The sequence below is a fragment of the Corythoichthys intestinalis genome, chromosome 6 (assembly GCF_030265065.1).
Source record: "Corythoichthys intestinalis isolate RoL2023-P3 chromosome 6, ASM3026506v1, whole genome shotgun sequence".
NCBI lineage: Eukaryota > Metazoa > Chordata > Actinopteri > Syngnathiformes > Syngnathidae > Corythoichthys > Corythoichthys intestinalis.
Genome location: NC_080400.1, coordinates 52,274,439 through 52,295,774, shown reverse-complemented (window position 1 = coordinate 52,295,774; position 21,336 = coordinate 52,274,439). Strand labels below are relative to the sequence as shown.

At 39.1% G+C, this 21,336-nt stretch overlaps 1 protein-coding gene across 1 annotated transcript in view; it reads right to left on the bottom strand.

Annotated features, from left to right (window-relative positions):
* clpb (ClpB family mitochondrial disaggregase) overlaps positions 1–18,881 on the bottom strand; it is a 98,163-nt gene extending 79,282 nt beyond the window's left edge. The window contains exons 1-3 of the mRNA XM_057838608.1: positions 18,209–18,881; positions 15,198–15,249; positions 12,034–12,120 (exon numbers count right to left, since the gene is read on the bottom strand). Coding sequence (XP_057694591.1) covers positions 12,034–12,120; positions 15,198–15,249; positions 18,209–18,668 — 599 coding nt within the window. The 5' untranslated portion in view covers positions 18,669–18,881. The remainder of the gene's footprint in view (positions 1–12,033; positions 12,121–15,197; positions 15,250–18,208) is intronic.
* Positions 18,882–21,336: the final 2,455 nt, after the last annotated feature.

Here is a 21,336-nt window from a genome sequence, read left to right as displayed (position 1 = left end):
CTTCAACATCCACTTCAGAGATTGAAATGCATTCTCCATCAGATTCATGTCAAATGATTGACTTGGCCGTTGCATAACATTCCCCTTCATTGCCTTAAAAACTCCTTCAAATTGATTTTACAGTAAGAGTTGGGTCATTGTCAATCTGAAGTGTTGATAAATAAGCTTTCCAGCACTGAATGTGAGCTGTTCCTATTGCTCTAAACACTTCAAAATTCATCCTGGTTCTTTTGTTAGCAGTCACATCTTCAATAAGAAGGGAACCAGTTGCTTTGACAACCAAACATCCCAGCCATGCTCCATTGTTGTTATATTTTGAATTACGATCAGTTCCTTTGTCTCCACAATCTTCTCTTCCGATCACTCTGATACAAAATTGTCTCTCTCGCTCTCTTAATAAGATGTTCGGTAACTTTAAAGGCTTTTTTTTTTTTTTTTTTTTTTTTTTAAAGATAGTGCTCAGCAGACTCATCTGACATCCCCGTTTTTTAGGCTGGCCAATGGTTCACATCTTCACTTTCATTTTTTTTTTTTACATCCCAGACAATGTTCTTGATCAGGCCAACAAAGATTCTTGAGTCATCAATCAAAGTTGTTTTTTGTGGTCTTGGGAGTCCTTTGTGAGCGCAAAAGGCATTCTTCTCAAGAATGTTCCAAACCGTCAACTGACCAAACCCAAAGTATTGCCATTTCTCTGATGGGTTTGTTTTAGTTTTTTAGCCTATGCATGGCCTTCTTCAATGACAGTGACATCTCTTTGAATTTTATAGTAAACGGTGGATGCAACAGATTCAAAACACAAATAAATACTAGGTTCCAAATAAACTTTAAGCCTTTTATCTGAGAGAACAATACACAATTGGCCATGGATCAGAATCAATGTAAATGCACTCAAAGTGAAAGTCTAAAGTTAAAGCACATCTTTCTTTCCAAATCCACTATGGTGGTGTTGGGCGTTTAATGGTAGAACATTTATGAACTAGACTATACCCATGTCAAGGTTATGACAAGACTTCAAACAAAGAATGTGAAAGTGTCACTTTACTCTAAATAATTATTTTTGCCAGGAAGAAAATCTTCTGCAACATTTTTCTTTTCAGACCAGAACTGTTACTCATCCGTTCCATCCTCCAACATCTTCTCTACCCTTCCTGTTCCCTCTACTGGGGCGCTCAGGAGACAGATCAGAATGATCAACAGGCGTCACACCCGGCTAAGCACTTATTGTGCACGTGAATACGACGAGGGAAGCATGGAAGCACAGAAAGAGTGATTGAGATGGGTATTGTATGTTAAAGAGTGCAAACAGTGGGCAGGCCCTTCGCCTCCCTGATTTAACCTTGCATCAAAGCTAAGTAAACTCATGCCCACCCACTGAATGTCTGACTTTTCATTCCAACAAACACACCACACATATAAAACACACACTTTTCTGCTTGACGTCACATGGTTGTAATGCCTTAAAGAGCATACGAAATGAGAAAAAAAGTCTTAAATGGCATTGTTATGTAAATTAGAATCATATTTTGAGACGATTCGACTATATACAACAATTTAGCAAAGCGCAGATGACGAGAAATTAGTCTTTTAATCTGCCGGTTACCCACGCCTACCATTATAGGGCTTTAGCGTCCCCAACAGGTGGATGACGTCAGCGGTAGACTGGGCTCATCGGTTTCACTATTCAGCCCATTGAGGGGGAATTGTTCAGAACGAGGAAAACACGAGGAAGAGAGCCGCAAAATGTCATTGTTTCAGTCTCTCTACTCCCAGGCATGAAAATGGGTCAGGGGTTAAAAAGGTGAGAAAGGTGTGGAGGAAATATGTTCCGGCGTTCTGCCAAAATGTCCTCTGTCGGCGAAACGTCCTACATGTGGCGAATTTGACCATTTTAATTTTTCACATAAGGCTTAATATTCGAGCGGGGGTTTAATTAGTTGAAGGAGTTGATTTCAACCACCATTGACTCGCACTAGCTTAGCCACTCCGGACCCCTGAAACTAACAAATAACTGGCAAACTGCACAGAATTTGTTCAAATCAACTCCAACGACTAATTAAACCCCGGCTAACTCAAAGATTAAGCCTAATGTAAAAATTCTGAACTTCCCCTTTAAAATAAAGACCATTGAATATGGCCATTAAAATGTTGTCTATAAAAGTTTTAGAGCAATAAAATAAACAACAAAAATGAATGAAATGAACAAGAATCCTTCAAACTATTTCATAATGGGTCCAAATTATTTTTCGAACAGATCATGTGACTACAGCACCTTAGAGACAGCCGTTTGCATTGCTTAGCCAAAACTACAGCTGAGGAGGCAAGATGGATATTTAGAATTTCTTTAAACCTAAGCTTTCAAAACTTTCAACAACAACTGAGCTTGAACCGAGGATTGAGCACGAGCAGTATCAAAAAGTCCTGGCTTTCGTGTTACCTGTTGTGCTGTAATTCCAAGTGGTGCTTGAATTGGATGCTTATAGCGGTCGACAGTCTTTTTGAGCCAGCGCAAAGTTCGCAGCGCACGGAGATATTTTTGTCATCTTTACTGGACAAAAATGTGACGTAATGGCTGTGTTTCCAGTGTGCAAATGCAGCCGTTTGTAGTATATCTCCTGCCTATTTCATTGCATCCTGGAGGGGAAGCAAGGCTGTGTTGTTTTGGCCGCAAACTCCCAGCGCTCACGGCTCACGCATCATGGTAATACACGTGACCCTTTTTTTTCCATCCTTGATTAGAAAATGTGACATGTGATGTCACTCCCATGACTACAGTATTCTTCATTCTACATACATTATGGGGCAATAACAAAATAGTAACGCACAGGCATCAAGGAAAGTAATTTTACTCAGATTACTGATTTAGAAAAATGAACGCGTTAGATTGTTCTTTACTGAAAGAAAGTAATCAGATTACAGTTACGCATTACCCACATAACGCGTTACTGACAACACTGCTTTTATATTACCGTTAAATACACAAGCTTGACGCTACCTTAACGGGAGCTATTTTTCACTGGACGCTCTGACAGTGTTCAACGCAAGCTGCGACAAACGGCAGTAACTTTGTCATACCGCAAAATATGAAAACGATTAAAACCATTACTCACCAAATTCAATATGCTGGCGAATGCATTCATCTAAAAAACAAAATTGGGAGTGAGACCTCACCTCGTCCAGCGAACGTGAATTTGTTCTTAGGACAAGATCATCTGTCGCAATTAGCGATCTTTGACGCTCTTTTTCTCCTCCCCACATACAAACTTGATTCTCTCTCAGTGGCTGTGATTAACCTCAATGAAGTTGCTCTCCTAACTAAGCCTTGCCTATCATTCGTCTTTGTAAGTTTTTAGTAACTTTGTGTATTGAATTTGAAAGGAAAATGTGTGTTTTGTTTTTGGCGAACTTTTTCATGAAGCTAAACTGTTGAAGCGACTCACACGTGGAAAAATACGATTGTACAACGTTTTAAATGTATTCATTTGGTATATTTCAGTTACCACGATTTGAGAGATCAATAAATTGAAGAATTTACGCCTTGCGTTTGGAGTGTTTCTTTTTGGGTTTGCTGGAATAGCGTCACTGACACTCGCACCATCAAACAGAGGAAGGGGTAAGTGCTGCCGCACCAAGCCACTTCTGGCTGCATTTTCGACACATGAAAATTAACGAATACGTACTACTGTATGACGGAAAATTTTAGTGGTTTTGTAACCGCCACGTTTTCATAGCATGGTAAACCGTGAAGGTAACCGGCACATGCCTACACCCGAACCCCCCCACCCCCCTTAAAAGTTTTCTCCTCGGATCTACACGATTCAAGTAGGTCATCCTTTTTGACTTCAAAACGGCGAATTTCGCCGAAAGGTGAGAGATTTTCATGCCTGACTCCAATATTTTTACAGGATATTCTTTTTATCCAAGTATTTTTCCCCAATAGCTATATAAATGGCTTGAGAAGGACCAGTCAGCCTGTCGAGGGGAACTATTCACAACGAGGAAAACGCGACGAAGAGAGCGGCAAAATGTCATTGTTTCTGTCTCTTTACTTCAATATTTTTACAGGATATTCTTTGTATCCAAGTATTTTCCCCAATTGCTAAATAAATGGCATGGTCATGACAAATAACAGTCTTGTGCTAAATGTAATATGAAATAATAAAAATCCATTTATTCAAGACGACATGGCAAAATTACTCCATAAATGGTCAAAACTGTCGACTTCACCTTTACTGTCGCACCTCCCGAACGATATTTTATGACACCTAAATCGGACATATGTCATTTCCCTTCCCCGGCTTCGGAGAATGTAAACAAACCAGAAGGACTGACAGCTAGCCGACATGCTAACCCGAACCGAGTGATGTTTCAAAGTCTTCGAAGCGGAAAATCACACATAACTAGCCTGGATTATTTGACATGACGACCCGGTTGTTGATTGTCTTTGTGGATCGGCAAACTGCCCGGCGGAGAGCAATTTACAGTTCGTTCCCCGGAGGAGGGTGGCTGGAGTTGTTGTGCAGCTAACGTACTGCTAATGAGCATGTGGAGAACTTTTTAAGTGCCTATCAATGATCAAACGTAAGTAGTCCTTTATTTAAAGGAAGTATGTAATGTTTACTTTGTAATCGCTGTATTCGTATTTGACATAATACAAAACAAGATGTTTACTCACTTCCTCGTAAGTCCATTGGTCCCACAGTAAATATCCACGGTGAATGGGAACCTTTTGTAACTCCAAAAAGGCGCATACACCTCTCCCGCATACAGAATGATTTTTCTGCAGCCGTTTGGCTGGCGTGATGCAAAAATAAACGTATAAATCCGCAAAATCAGCTGAATCCTTCATCCTGATACACAACAGTACACTGCATAGTGAAGAGGACATCTTCTACCGTACATGTCACAGCGCCCTCCTCCTCAATGCAAAACCGAAGCCAAAAGTCACTCATTTTCATGGCGCGGGATTCAAAAAACTAAATAAATATGGACGATCGCTTCCACACACATCCAAGCGGTCCATATCATTCAGGGGCATAAAATACCGCGTGTATTGTGAAATAAACATGCTTTTTCGTGTCACATGCATTTTAAAGCAGCCAGATTTTAAACATACTAAGAATCGGCAGTTAATGTAAATTAAGGTTATAGTTTCAGGCCCAGGTAAATATACACACAATGTGAAGGTCGTGCTGGGTAATAAAGAAAAATCTTCTATTACGATATTGGCCATTTCATAGAACAACAACTTCAGTATATTTTAATCATTTGATATCAGTCCCTGACAAAAGTCTTGTCGCTTTTCCATTTTCTAGAAACAATTGCTAATAACCTGACTTTTAATTATTCAATTTGTTTCAGAAATGGCTCATATGAAAGCTAAGACCCTCCCAAATGATGTTTAATGTACAAAAATATATTTGTTTCACTGAAAAAAGATTTATCATTTAATAAAGACAAGAAAAAGGTCAAATTTTGGCAAGACAAAAGTTTTGTCACCTACAGAAAGTAGCGTGATAATTGAACAAAAAATGTACTTCAAATACAAAAATATGTTACATAACATAAGCAAATTAAGTAGCGGTGCTGTGAGATCCAAATTTAATATTTTGTATGACCTCCATGGGCTTGAAGGACTGCATCCATGCGGTTCGGCGAGGATTCATACAATTTATTGATGAAGTCATCAGGAACATCAAAGAAAGCAGTCTTGCATGCCTCCCAGAGTTCATCAACATTCTTGGGTTTCGTCTTCCATGCTTCCTCTTTCATGCTCAATGATGTTCATGTCTGGTAACTGGGCTGGCCAATCCTGGAGGATCTTGATCTTCTTTGCCTTGAGGAACTTTGAGGTAGAGATTGAAGTATGCGATGGAGGACCATTCTGCTGCAAAATTGGTCACTTTTTATGGTTAGGAATGTAAGAGGCAGCTAAGATTTGTTGATATTTCAGACAATTTATGTTGCCTTCCACCCTGCAGATCTCTCGCACACCCCCAAACTGGATGTAACCCCAGACCATGATTTTGCCACCACCAAACCTCATTGTTTTCTGAGTAAATCTGGGAAACCATGAAGGCATGAAGGTAGGTTTCCTGCAATATTTGTGGCGAATGTGGTGTAATTCAGTGGAAGATTCATCTGAAAAATCCACCTTTTGCCACTTTTCCAGCGGCCATCCTTTTGACAAGGCTTTGGCAAATGCACAACGGTTTTTTAATTGTCTTTTGTTTAATGCTGGTTTCTGGGCACTGATTCGACCATGGAGGCCATTTCAAGACAGAATTCGACAGACTGTTCTGGTGGACACAGGGACTTCAGGTGACCAGATCTCGTGGAGCTCTGCTGAAGTCGAAAAAGGGCTGGCTTTGGATTTTCCAGCAAACAACCGGTCCTCCCGAGCAGTTGTCGTTTGGGGTCTGCCTGACCTGGGGTTGTCAAAAACGTCACCAGTCTGTTCATATCTATTTATTTATTTTTTTATCCTCTGTACATGACGCTAAGCCACATTGAAGGTGTCTGCCAAATATGCAGTGGATCTGCTCTTCAGGCTCTTGATAATTAACACTTTGGTCTCTTGAGGAATCTTAGGCATCTTGTCAGAGGTCAGGTTGCAGTTGATGTGGCAGTCTAGTGTACTGGGGTTCTTTTTATACACACCTGAGTGGTCAGGGGGTAACTGAACCATTATTGGTAACAGGTGAAGCTCTAATCTGGGATTGTGTTCATCATTTGACAAGGCGACAAGACTTATTTCTTTGCGAAAATTGACTCAATGGGCTTTACCAAGCTGTAAACATCAGAACACTTTTCAACATTTTTGTTTGGCACTGAAATGTTATTCCAAAAACTTTTTGGGATTAATATTATCCATTTTTTGTGAGAAAATATTGATTTCAAATATATTAGAGGGACACTTTAGGTCCATGTGTATGCAAGCGACAAGACTTCTGTCAGGTACTGGTATAAAAATTTTTTTTTTTAAAGTTACTAATAATTACGTGTTTGCTTTTGTTAGTGGCCGATTCTATCCCAATGTATTCCACTACAAATGGATTAGACCAAGTGTGGACAAACCCATCCCCAGGGGCTGTAGTGGGTCCTGGTCTGTGTTCCATCTGATCCAGCACTGACAGTTTAACCAATGACGTTTCTGCTGAAACAAGAAGAACCTGACTACAATCAACTAATTGCGGTTGCAAGTCATCAGATTGGTGAAAAAGTTTCCACTTGATGGGTTGGAACAGAAACCTGTACCCAGCTCGGCCTGTTGTGGAATATTTTGCCCACCCCTGGATTAGACTACCACCATCAATGGCACTGAAACATGATCATTTGAAGTAAGGATGCAACAACTAATCGATTAAAATCGATTTCATAAGTTAGTTGCCAACTAATTTGATAATCAATTTTTGCCTCGTTTGGGTCCTTGTTTGTGTGTCATATGAGGCTACGCGTGCTCACCAGTGATTAGAGCAAGAGAGAGAGAGAGAGAGAGAGAGAGAGAGAGAGAGAGAGAGAGTTCACTGCTGCAACTACTGCTGCTGCTGCTGCTGTTGGGTTGCTGAATCAATATAATTCATGTCGAGAGTTAAATTGTGTTTTGTGTTGTTAGATCCAGTGTGCCTCCGTCAGAAGTGAGTATATGAAGCCAATTGTACAGTTTGTATTCTTTGTTGATGAGACGTTACTACTTAGCACGGAGCGTTAAGCTAGTTAGCGATTACACCAATTAGCGTCTTACGTGTCTGTTTGTATTGTACTTTGGAGAAGCATATTGGCATTTGAGTTATTGTTAAATAGTCAAGTTGTCCCATTTCTTTACTATACTTCTATAACAGCTGAGAGTCTCCTTTTCCACAAAAACTAAAATTCCAATGGATTGGACGTCTATCCCCATCAATGGAAGCCAAACATTTACATGGACACTTTTATTAGGATATAAAGCCTGACTGGAATAAAAATGCTTCATGTGCACACCCCATTCTGAATATTCTAACCCGATCCTGCCCATTCCAATTAAAAATTCTATTACAAACGAGAGGGGTGGTTTTTGAAGATTGATGTTGATCAGATCGGCGAGCACGGAAGAATTTCTTTCAAAATTTCCAAAACAAACATCCCTTACATATGAAGTCAGTTTACGAGTTTCTGTTACTCCTGGAAGCAAGTAGAAACAGACAGGCCGGAATACAGGGTGGCCGCAACTTTCACAAGACTAAACTGGTCTGTATCCGAGACATTGCTGGAGATAATATCTTAAAACTGATGAAAGACTTGACTGTGGAAAAACGGGAAAAATACACAAAATAACGCTAACGTTTAAGGTCTAAAGGGACAGAGTGATATTTTGATGACATGGAAGTGAACATTCAGTTAAAAAAATAAAAACTTTTTTTACAAATGTGTACACTACGTGATTAAGATGGCGTCAAAAAATTTGCAAAGTGATGACAAGTTTTCATAAAAAACAGCCACTTCCAACCATATTTACCATAATTACACCACATGAAGACAGCATCAATTTGCACACGTCAAAATAATTTGTTCCAACTGAAGTTCTAATGCATGAACAGAAAGGGTCCAACTACACCAGATGCATCATCGTTCCGGGATTGGTCCGACTCCGTCAAAAAATAGCGCCGGAGCAAATCCATTCCCGTTATATCCTATTGTTCAACATATACCGACCGCGTCAATGCGTCAATTGACTGCAGACAATCTCCGGCGTGCCGGAGCCTGCCGGATGGTTTAGGCTATTGATTTATGATGCAGTATATCATTAACAACCCTTCCTCAACCTGTGGCTCTCGGTAGACTGTCTCTTTCTCACTCTCGCGTCACATGAACAAAACAACATCTCCGTAGCGTGCACTTCAGGGTGCCTCGGAAAACATCCAATCAGAATATTACACACGGAACGCCATTGCAGAAGCTATGAGGATGGACGGGAGGTTTTATGCAAGTTATGTAATTTAAAACAGTTACAGAATGGGTGGGTGTCACAAACAAAACACAAGAAAACGTCATCAGTCGATGGGGTAGGCTTTACAGACTAAACTGACAAAAAGAGCAGGAAAAAAAATGCAGCGTATCTGGAAGTGGTTGCACTGCAGAAATTCTCGTGCCCGGCTCACACACAATGTTGGTTTGTATACAGAGTCGAGGGGGGAAAGTACGAAAGATAACAGAGAGACACCTACAAGTTTCGAACTGGTGGTCTATTCAAGATGTTTCTCTTTTCTCTTTCCTACTTGACTTTTCGTAGAAAAACCAACAGTTTGCGTTGGGCACAGGAATCTGCAGTGACGAGACACCAATTCCAAGTACGCTGTTTTTTAGTTTGTGTTGTATAAAATTCGCAATCCATTTTATAAACATTACAGATTTAACAGTTGTCTATAACAGCTCTATGAGATGTTATGTGCCATAAATTTAAAATGTGCATAAAGATATAAGCCCACCGACACAACCAGGGGCAAAATAGCCCCCCCCACCCCCCCAAGCCCCACACACGGAGCCCTGATCTCAACATTATGCAGTCAATCTAGAATTAAAAGAGAGACATGACTAAAATACCAATATGCATGATTTGCCTGTTTTTGACGTACTGCATGGCACGCAGTCAACACAGAGCCGGACCCGGAACGATGATGCATCCGATGTATTTGGGCCCAAAGTCTTAATATATTTAGTGTCCATTAAAACAGTGCATCCGATCATAATTTTAATCCAGATTGAGGAAATGTTGTCCATGCAAATACAGCAAGTTACCTTTGTTTTATTTATTATGTACCACGTTTGTGTTATGTGGCGACTTATCACACCCCTGATTTGCTAGTATAGAGACATCATCTTCATTGACATAATAAATATCAGCACTGTAGGAGTTAAGTCGTGCATTTCTATAATACATGATTCAAATTTATGATAATGACGATAGAAGGAATTTATGACAGTACATAATAATAATTCACTATTGTTTTCGCGATACACTATATCATTATAATGCTCAGCATTATGTGAAGGACTGCTGGAGTCATTTTATTGCCAGTCCAAAATGACACTGACTACAGGCAAGACCTTAGTCCTGAGTTATGTTGACTAGCTTTTCACTTAACAGCTCCAAATAAAGTTGTGTGTGGGACTGAGTAATAGGCAGTTGGTCTGTGAATATTGGATACAAACTCTTTGCATTGCGTGCATTAACACAAACACTTAGACGAGTGTATGTGTGCGCGGTAGGCAAGGGCACAACCGATGTGTGAGGGATGGGCGGGAAGCAAAGCTCCGTCTTCCCTGCAGCAGTGACTGCTCACTGGGGGCTTGGAGGACGGGATTAAAAACGGACGAGTGTCACCTCTCAGTTGAGTTATAGCACTCATAACACACACTGTGACACACATCCAAGCCAAATACAGAAATAAACATCAAATTTGTAACCAAAAACAGTTGACAGACACACTGGGAGACACACCGCATCATTAACACGTCATAGTAGCAATTCCTCAACATGCTTTACATGCTGTAACATTGAAGTAATATGATGCAAATGCTACTTTGAAAATCATATGTATGCAACAGTAACTCCTGATGAATATTTAAACACAGTAATAGCAAATGCAGAAAAGCAGTAATCTAACAGAAAAATGTACAATACAAAAAGGTGAATACGCAGCGACATTTTACTTCCACTGTAAGCACTTACAGTGGAGAGAACAAGTATTTGATACACTACCAATGGGTTTTCCCATTGACTGTGTATCAAATACTTGTTCTCCCCACTGTATTTCATGATATTTTTACATTTGAATTAGACATTGTTTCTCACAAGCAGGTGGGATTGCTGAACAAAAAATGACCACAGACTACTGATTGGGGGGGGGGAAGATCTGCTGAAATTGGATTTGGCCCGGTCTTAACCTCAGCCCCTTTCTGTGTTGTGTGTGTTCTGGGGGCCAGCAGGCTAATTTAATTTGTTGGACCGAGAGACGGGGCCCGGGTAAAGACCTTCTGTTACTCTGAAAGTTGCACTTCTGAAAACCTGCTGTACCAATGCAAGCAGGGACATGACGCACAATAAGTCATGCAGACAGCTGCATGATTCAGACATGGGACACCAAGAAGTGAATGGTAGTCCATTTTCTGATGGTTTCCTTGTTTCTCCACTTTGTACACGTAACTGAAATTTATATGATAATCTCAACCCCCTACCCCAAAAAAGTACCATATTTTCCGCACAATAATAATTGTAATAATAATAATAATATAATAATACTAACAGCGGATCGGAGTATGAGGCGCACTTTCAATGAATGGCCTATTTTAATACCGTTTTCATACCAAGGCCAAAAGTATTGTCAGCCCTGCAATTCTGTCAGATAATGTTTTTTTCTCCTCAGATCTACGTGATTCAGAAGAATGACCCATTTTGATTCCAAAACGGCGAAATTTCGCCGAAAGGTGGCAAGTTTGCATGCCTGGTATTATAAGACGCACTGTCAACTTTTGAGAAAATTGAAGGTTTTTAGGTGCGCCTTATAGTGCGGTAATACGGCAATAGTCATAATATTTTTGCATGTATATTTGATATTGAAAAAAAAAAAAACATTGTAGCTTAAAACCAAAACTGTGAATGACATTTTTCTGTAATGTACTCAGGTTAATTGCGGGGGAAAAAATACTGTCTTTAAAGTTGTAGAAAATGTTAATCAAATCGAAAGATCCACACTTGAGACCTCACCTAACTTCAAATCACAGAGGATTACTCTGGATTTATTTATTTTTATAAAGAGGATACTTTTTCTGAGACAAGTAATCATGAAAAAAAAGTAAAAATTGCGACAGCCAAGGCTTTTGTCATTAGTTAATTATCCGTTTTATGATATTGTTCGTTTGATATGAAACCATCGACCGGCACCCTACTGAGGGCACGAATGTTTTTTCTGGTTATTGTTACAAAAAGTAAATAACCTATAATCATTTACTAATTCATTTTGTTGCTGGCAATGGCTTTGAGTCAAAAATACGCACCTGTGCTGACGGTTAATGGCAGCCACCATAAGAGGGGTCCAACCGAGACGGTGTCTGTGATTTGGGTCCACCCCTTCCTGCAACAGTCTGGGAGGTGGAAGAATGATAAGTTAACAATTCATTTGAACTCAACAAGCACACGAGATAGGATTGGCTTAAAGGAGACCGTATGGTACATCAATGTGTGTGGTGGACCAGTATGTAAACCAGGTGTGTGTTAAGTTCTGCGCCTGAGGGTCTGCTATCAAGTACTTTGTGGCACCGTACTAAATGAGTATGTGTATCCATCTGTCGTCCATAATGTCATACAGCCTGACACAGTGTTTGTTTACAGTCAACACTATGGCCTGTCTGATCTGCACTTCATTCGCTGGATCTGTTTCCCTCCCTGGCAGTATCTGGCCAGGACCAAACAGTTGACTAATAGGTTTTGCTTTGCAGTACAAGGTTGTCATTATGACATCACACAACCCTGATGTTTCCTGAGAATGTTATCACACTGTTCTATCAGTAAAGGGATGCTCAAACGTAAATCACCACACCATTTTTTTCCAGTTTGACTTCCTGTAGGTGAAATGACTATATGTCCAATACTTTTCGTCCATTGAGTGGTGGTCAGAGCAGACACGCCCTTACATTCTTTGACAAACCTCAAAGCACTTAACACATCTGTCTGCTTGCACTCTCACCTAAACCATCTGTTACATGTGCACAGGTAATCCAAGCTTGCAAATGGACAGGCACACACAAACACACACACCCACACACAGACAAGGCAATTTGACGTGCTGTAAAATGAAATGCTACCAGTACTGTATAAATAATATACTTCATTGTTCTTCTTGTTCGTGTAATCTGGAAATTTTGAAACAAATATTCAATGTATTTGAGTGTACTTTCATATTCGTTCATGCAATATCGTCAGCCAAACAGAAGGGTGAAAGAATGCCAGATTTTTGGTTCATTTTGTTGGCTAACTTTGAGAGTAAAATGCACAACAGGAGCTGATAGTATGAAAAGTAACAGCTAAAACAGCAGCAAATCAGCTTGCATTTAATTAACTATTTATTATAATGGTGCGCGATACACTGGTTATTGTTTGCCTCAAACAAATTTCTTTCAGTATTCATAATGGTGCGCAATACAGTAGACATCTTTTGCCTCAAACTAATTTCTTTCAGTATTCCTTTTAACATATCCTAAAGATTAGTGAAAAGCCACTCAATAGATATGTTCCGTTTATATACACAACATATGTTCTAAGGTCTTCAAACACACATAACATATTGAAAGACAGCAAAAGCAATGCTTCATGTGGATGTATTGAACCATTTCGGTTTTGCTTGTTCTGTCTGATTGACTTGCGTACTGTTTCGATTTTGTTTTATGCATTTTTTTCTTGATATACAGTGGGGAGAACAAGTATTTGATACACTGCCCTTGGGTTTTCCCATTGGCATTGTATCAAATACTTGTTCTCCCCACTGTAACTTTGCTAAGCGCTGCGTGTGGAACATAAGTCCTGTGGTAGTTTCCCATGGGACCCCTTAAGTGTTAGAGACTCAGAGCTATGAATGGGTAGAGTTTGCAGGCATGACAAATGGCATAATTACAAATACAACTGAGAAGTCTGAGATAGAAGACCCTCTTACTTCACTACCGTTGGGCCGGCCCGCGATTTTGAACAGGATTTTTAAAAAAAGTTTTTTAAACAGCAAAACCCTATCTGGAGGCGAGAGCATGTGAGAGCAGAATTACAGATGGCTTGACTTTAGCGAGATATTATCACGTACTTACCTTGTTTCGATTCAAAAACTCCATGCGTGTATCCCTGAGTGTCAAGAGACAGTTGTGAATGCCCACAGCTGGATTTTTGGGGGGGATTTTATGGGTGAAACATGGCATTATAAAAAGGGTCATGATGCAGAAATCGCAGACATCAAGGAGTAGTCGAGATTTTTCTTTTTCATATGCCGTACTTACCCCTTTAAACGTTTTTTTTTTTTTTCCAAATTTTCTTTGTTTGGATCAATTATTTTTCATCTAACATATCGGAGAAAATGCGACAGTAACAAAAAAATACAATTAAGCGATAGTTATGAGGTAGATATCCGTGACTTTTTACAGAGGCTATTTTTTTCATTGTGACGTCATTTGTTTAAAAGTTTAAAATATGCGAGTGAATAATTTTTTTTAGTTTTTTTTTTTTTTTTTTTTACGAAATATTAGACATCAATTAATGATTCTAAGCTAAAAATGACAGACATTTTGAATAAATATAATAAATTACCTTAGTTTTATGGCTGACTCAAAACAAAATCGGTTGCGCGACGTCTGTAAACGAGGGTTTTCAGGGTAAAACGGACGAATTAAAAATAGTTCGGGGGCTTAATGCACCATGAATCTGCTATGGCAGCATATAATATATTGTTCTATCAAACACAACAGTTGTTTTGGCTTAAAATACAGCAGTTTCATTTAAAGAGGAGTCCAAGAGCAGACGCGGCTTTTTCAGTGTTGTCTGTGTTCTCCGCCATATGTGTTTTAATTTTATGAACATAGTGCAATATATTTGAAATGCTACCTAACTGGGTCATCCTTATTTATTTACACAAGTTCTATTGTTTACATTTTAAAAAATGAAAGCATTTTAAGTATTTTGTTCCTGACTTTTTTGTACCAAAAATTAACTGAATTGAGCACTTCAAAAAATCGAACCGAAATTACAACTTTTTTATTTGAACAATTTTTTTCATTCACAGTAAGTAATGAGCTATTTTAATATATTGTGTGTGAAGTAATGATTTTGGGGTGACTGTCGACACAAAACTCAAGTGTAGACTCATTGTCAAAAACCCAATACACTTTTGCAGCGCTTTACTGCCACCTGCTGACTCAAAGGTGGGACAGTATCAACATAACGTAAGCTTTCATAACCACATGTGACCTCGCACACTACTGTGGATGGCATTGAAACATTGTGTAAGGCCTGGAGACAACAATTCTTTTTAGAAAACAAACAAAGGAAAAATGTTTTATATTTCCTTCGATTAAGAATAAGATATAGCATAAAATAATACGGATGTGATACTATTTGTACCTCAAATGTTTTCAATCAAAACAATCAAGTGTGTGTTTAAATGTGTAAGCAATGAGTTTATTACCTGGCCACATCTTCAGGGTTGTTGGTCCTTGCTGCCTCCAAAAGGGCATCACCTTATAAATAGAAATTATGAACATGAAAAACGTGCAGATTAGAAAAGTGTGACTTATATGGCAATATGATTATAAAACATCGGAAAATCCAAGCCATACCCCAACCATATGCAAGCATTTCTTCAGTATAGGAGTGGGAAAACTTGTTACTGGTTGGCATGGGCCTTTTCATGTTTGTTACATGTGATCCGTTGTCGAATTCCAATATTTTCTCCCCACTTTTTTATGCAAAAACAGTTCAAAATGAGTGTCTTCTATGTGGTTTACAATTTGATTGCAAATGCTTTTGGAAGCAACAGCTCTGCAAATGAGCGGACCTGAAATCTGGGCAGTGTGACATCAAACCGCACCATATTATAATACACTTAGTGTTTCTAACACACCCACTCACCAACGGTCAATTAAGCTAAGAATTTAAATAAAAATATTAAATATTCAAATTCGATCCAGTCAGGCACATACTAATGATAATGACAATTTGGCTGTATGCAGAGGCAAACAAAAAGGACCATCTACTGTAAAATAAAAGGGCATTCTGGGCATTTTCAACCTAACCTGATACAATTACTGAGGGTTTAAAATATCAAGAAAATGATCGAAAGGTCACTTATTGACTGAGGGTGAGGGACAAACCAAAATTGCTTTACTTTAAAAATTATGTGTTTTTACACCACACAGTAACTTTGGCATAGTAGCACTTACAACAATCAAACTAAGGAAACACATAAGCGGAGTTTTGACTTTTGTAGAAAGGGGGGCAAAACATGTTGATGACCCCGAAACGCGGTGTCAGCAATAAAATTAAAGATATATGCTCGGTTAGTAGCTTAGCCCATGCCACCCATGCTGGTAAATACAGGCATCCCAGTTATGTGTGTGTGGGTGTGCCTGCGTGAGCACTCACGTTTTTCTGTGGAGAAGTAGAAGCCAATTTTTGCATTCCACTGTGATATCCAATTTAATTCCAAGTTTTTCCAGTCACTCACACCCTCGAATATGGTACCCCGGTTGTGGCTCTGTTGTACAATTAGCGTCTTTAGTGGACAAACTGAAACTCCGCTCCCCATTTTGGCGATGCTCTCCAGCGTTTTATTGTCCACGTCTTCAATCCACGGTTCTCGCTCAGTAGTTGTGGTTGTTGCTTTTGAAAGCTTAGGTTGAAAAAAAAAAAAAACTACGTAATCCAGCTTGTTTCAACTGTCCTCATGTAGTTTTGGTTAAGCAACGCAAATGACCGTCTCTAAGGTGTTAGTCACATGATCTGTTTGAAAATTAATTTTGACCCATTTTAAAAATACATTTTTTGTTCATTTCATTCATTTTTGTTGTTTGTTTTATTGGTTTACAACTTTTATCGACAACATTTTACTGGCAAGGTCATCATTTTAAATTAATGTATTGGAAAGTCAATTACATTTCCACCACCAATATCCGCACATGAGGAAACACATCAACAAACTTGCTACTGTTCTAAAGGCTTTAATGTTATTTTATTTATTAACTTACTAGCTGCCAACGACGCAAATAGAAGTCCAATCCGTTTGAAATGGAATGGGCGGCATTCATCATTCAATCGAGTCAGTCCACATGGGTTGGACGACTATCATCATCAATGTCACTGAAACATGATCATTCACTGGCAGCCATCCTAGTTCAAATGATCAATGATCAAATCTGCTGGGTCAAAAATATACATACGTGGATCTGAAAAAGCGAATCATTGACTTGAACAAGTCAGGAAAGTCACTTGGAGCCATTTCAAAGCAGCTGCAGGTCCCAAGAGCAACAGTGCAAACAGTTGTTTGTAAGTATAAAGTGCATGGCACTGTTTTGTCACTGCCACGATCAGGAAGAAAACGCAAGTTATCACCTGCTGCTGAGAGAAAATTGGTCAGGAGGGTGAAGATTCAACCGAGAATCACCAAAAAGCAGATCTGCCAAGAATTAGAAGCTGCTGGAACACAGGTGTTAGTGTCCACAGTCAAGCGTGTTTTGCATCTCCATGGACTGAGAGGCTGCCGTGCATGAAGGAAGCCCTTGCTCCAAAAGCGGCACCTTAAGGCTCGACTGAAGTTTGCTGCTGATCACATGGACAAAGATAAGACCTTCTGGAGGAAAGTTCTGTGGTCAGACGAAACAAAAATCGAGCTGTTTGGCCACAATGCCCAGCAATATGTTTGCAGGAGAAGAGGTGAGGCCTTTAACCCCAAGTACACCATGCCTACCGTCAAGCACGGTGGTGGTAGTATTATGCTGTGGGGCTGTTTTGCTGCCAATGGAACTGGTGCTTTACAGAGAGTAAATGGGATAATGAAGAAGGAGGATTACCTTCAAATTCTTCAAGATAACCTAACGTCATCAGCCCGAAGATTGGGTATTGGGCGCAGTTGGGTGTTTCAACAGGACAAGGACCCCAAACACACATCAAAAGTGGTAATGGAATGGCTAAATCAGGCTAGAATTAAGGTTTTCGAATGGCCTTCCCAAAGTCCTGACTTAAACCCCATTGAGAACTTGTGGACAATGCTGAAGAAACAAGTCCATGTCAGAAAGCCATCAAATTTAACTGAACTGCACCAATTCTGTCAAGAGGAATGGTCAAAGGTTCAACCAGAAGCTTGCCAGAACCTTGTAGATGGCTACCAAAAGCGCCTAATTGAAGTGAAAATGGCCAAGGGACATGTTACCAAATATTAGTGCTGCTGTATGTATATTTTTGACCCAGCAGATTTGATCACTTTTTCTGTTAACCCATAATAAAGTCATAAAAGAACCAAACTTCATGAATGTTTTCAGTGACAAAGAAGTATCTGTTCCAATCACTCTATCAGAGAAAAATCAGAGTTGTAGAAATAACTGGAAACTCAAGAGAGCCATGACATTATGTTCTTCACAAGTGTATGTAAACTTTTGACCACAACTGTATAGGGCATATACAGTATAAAGTCTGACAAGTTACCTTTGTCATCTGAGTCTTTCTTGAGGCAGAAGGCCACCGCAGCAGCAGACAGCAGCCCGGCGGAGGCCACCTTCAGCGGGCTGGCGCCTCCACTGGCGCTTCCGCCCTCACCTCCAGCTCCATGACCACTGTCCTCCCAAAATATGTTGTTGTTACGCCCTTTATGGGCCAGCGAAGCCCAAGAGCTACGGCGGTTTTCAAGACTTGACAGCCATCTAGGCGCGAGATGGTGGTACTGCACAGCTTGGTTCGCGCTGTTAGCAGCGGTGTCATCAGCCAAAATCCCCCGTCTTGAAACCCGGGAAGTGGATACTATAGGGTTGCGGTTGTTTTCAGCCGGCGGCTCTTTTATTATGGCCTGACAAGCAGGTGCGGCCGTACTAGTCTGGAGAACGCGCTTGCATGGTGACAGGCTTCGCGACCTTCGTGCAAACAACCTACTGGGAACAGACGATAACATGGCGAAAACTCACCCGTAAAAAGGAGCAGGAAGACAACTTTACGGGTGCCAGTAGCCAAAATGGTCAATTACGCAAAAGAAATGTCGTGTTGAGCTAGTAATGACGTCTACGTGCCGTTTCTGTGTAGCTATTTACATCAGCCACACGCATTCAAACGTTTCCCTCATCCTAGCATGCCATGGATGGTGGTCGAATGCGCGGTGCATTCTGGGAAATGTAGTGTAACTGCAGCTGAAAGGCAAGTGTACGCCTCCTGGTTAAAGTCAGTAATTTGTAATCACTGGTTTAACACTTTTGGAGAATTTGTTCACTACAGTAGACATAATTTCAAAGTTATTAATGAGTTAGCACTCGTTTGAACCCCCCCCCCCCCCCCATTTTTACTACTTAAATTTTTTTTTTTTTTTTTTCAGATTTATTTTTTTACCCCAATTAATTTTAAGTATATTTTGTTAAAGTATCAAATCTAATCAAATCAAATGATTTATATTTATTATGCACGAACTTGTTTGTAGACTTGCAATTTTAAAATTAGTTTTTACTCATTGCTATTCAAATATTTTCCCCCAATTTTAAATTAATTCATTCATTTTATTTAAAAATATTTATATATTTGTTTTTGTTTCAAAGGTTGTACTGTATATTATAGAAGAGTTACTAACATTAAAATAAAACATATAGAGCCAACATGTCATTTTAGTCGCGGTTCCCTTTAAATTGGTGTTTTGCCTTAGCATTCATCCGTCCATTCTCTGAACTGCTTATCAGTTTTATATAACCATGTACAATCCTCATTGAGCTATGGCATATAGTATATTAAAAATAATAAATTAAGAATGAACAGAGACTGACAATTGCACTGCTAAAACATTTAATGATGGTGGAAAACATCAGTTAAACATAGTAGTAATTTATGCTATCACAGGAAACGGCATTTGCAAATTATGATAATACAGACAAAATATCAGAAGAAAATATATAATAGCTAAGAACTTTAGGAAGAAAAGGTGCTGTCTCTTTTTTTTTTAATTCTCGCATAATGATTCAATACAAATGTACTGCATATATGATAGATATAAAAATGTACAAAAAAGCTGTACTTAAAAATAACTGTTATTGGGAAATAATTAATTTTCAGAACTTCATAAACATGAATGTAGAAGAAAACGTCCAAATTCACATCTATAGTGTACTTATTCTGTTTGTCGCCAAAGGGCGATCTTTCTTTGATTAGCCTTATCTCGTTTTTAACGCAGTTATTACAGACTATGGCCACTAGCTGTCGCCAATTTACAACAATACGACACTACACTGACACTGCTTTGTTGTGGCGTGAGCTATTGTAGAACATTTATTCTTTCATTTATTCATTTTACACGCCAGTGACAGTGATGTATAGTTAAATGGTTAACAATCGGTAAAGGAAAGGACATACTATGTAAATGGGGGACCGGTAACTTGTGACTAATAATACAATCTGTTCATAGCTCCTCAAAAATGGGCATCAGTTTCCACCAAGGAGTTAAGGTTTAATTTGTGAAGTGGATATTTTATGTCTCAGTAGCACACTTGGTGTGCCACCCATGTATGAATCATTGAGGACATCATGCTCTGTCATCATAAATCCACTTACACCTTTTCCCAGACATTTCATTAGGTTGCCACAGGAGTGTGAGTGATAACGTGCTGCATACAAACACCTGACTAAATAGAGTTATTCTCACCAACGACTACAGTGCAACAGTCATTTTTGTTCATTCACAAGTCAAGTCAGAAGAAATACCATGAGCTGCAACTGATGTTTAGACAACTGCAACTGCAACTGAGGTTTAATTCCGAAAGCCATCATTAATCAAGATAATAAACCAAGTCCATTAATATTGCATGACAGCACAGTATTTTGCACCGACAGAAAAGATAGCCATTTTCATTATCAGCTGATATAAATAGCCAGGCCAAAGCCCAAGCCTTCAAAACTGCAGTAATGACTGTGCACATGCAAATTAAAGTCAGGTTGTGCGCAAATCACCTTTCAGTTGTTCTAACAGCGAAACTAGTATGCCCACTCATAGATTTAATTGAATGTTTTTAGCTTTGAGGGCTCATTGGTTGGCTGGCTAGCCCATCTGCTTCAAAATTCAGAAGGTGTGGTTGAAACGTGGGTGTGGATTTTCTCCAAGTAGACTGTAATACAAAAACATACATGGAAGGTTAATTGAAGACTTTAAATTGTTTGTATACATCAATGCACTGAAAAAAATAACTGGTTGATTTTTTTTTATAAAATCGTAACAATTTGCACTTACTTTTATTAAGTAAATTTTACTGCTTGTGAACTGAATTGAATATTGCAACCAGTAAAGCACTTTCTTTTTGCACTTCTATTAGGTAAATTTTACTGCTTGTGAACTGAACTTAATATTTCAAGCAGTAAAATTTACTTAATAAAAGTAAGTGCAAATTGTTACAATGATTTTATCAAGTAAATCCACCAGTTATTTTTTTTTTCACTGTGGATGTCTATTTTTGTTCTTTTACCGGTTCAGGATATCACCTAAACAAAGAATGAAAGGATATTCAGCACAGTCAAACACGTTTTAAAGTTGCCATACGCATTTTTATGGTTGGTTTTCACCCACTTAATCAGAGCTTTATGGAGAACTCAAT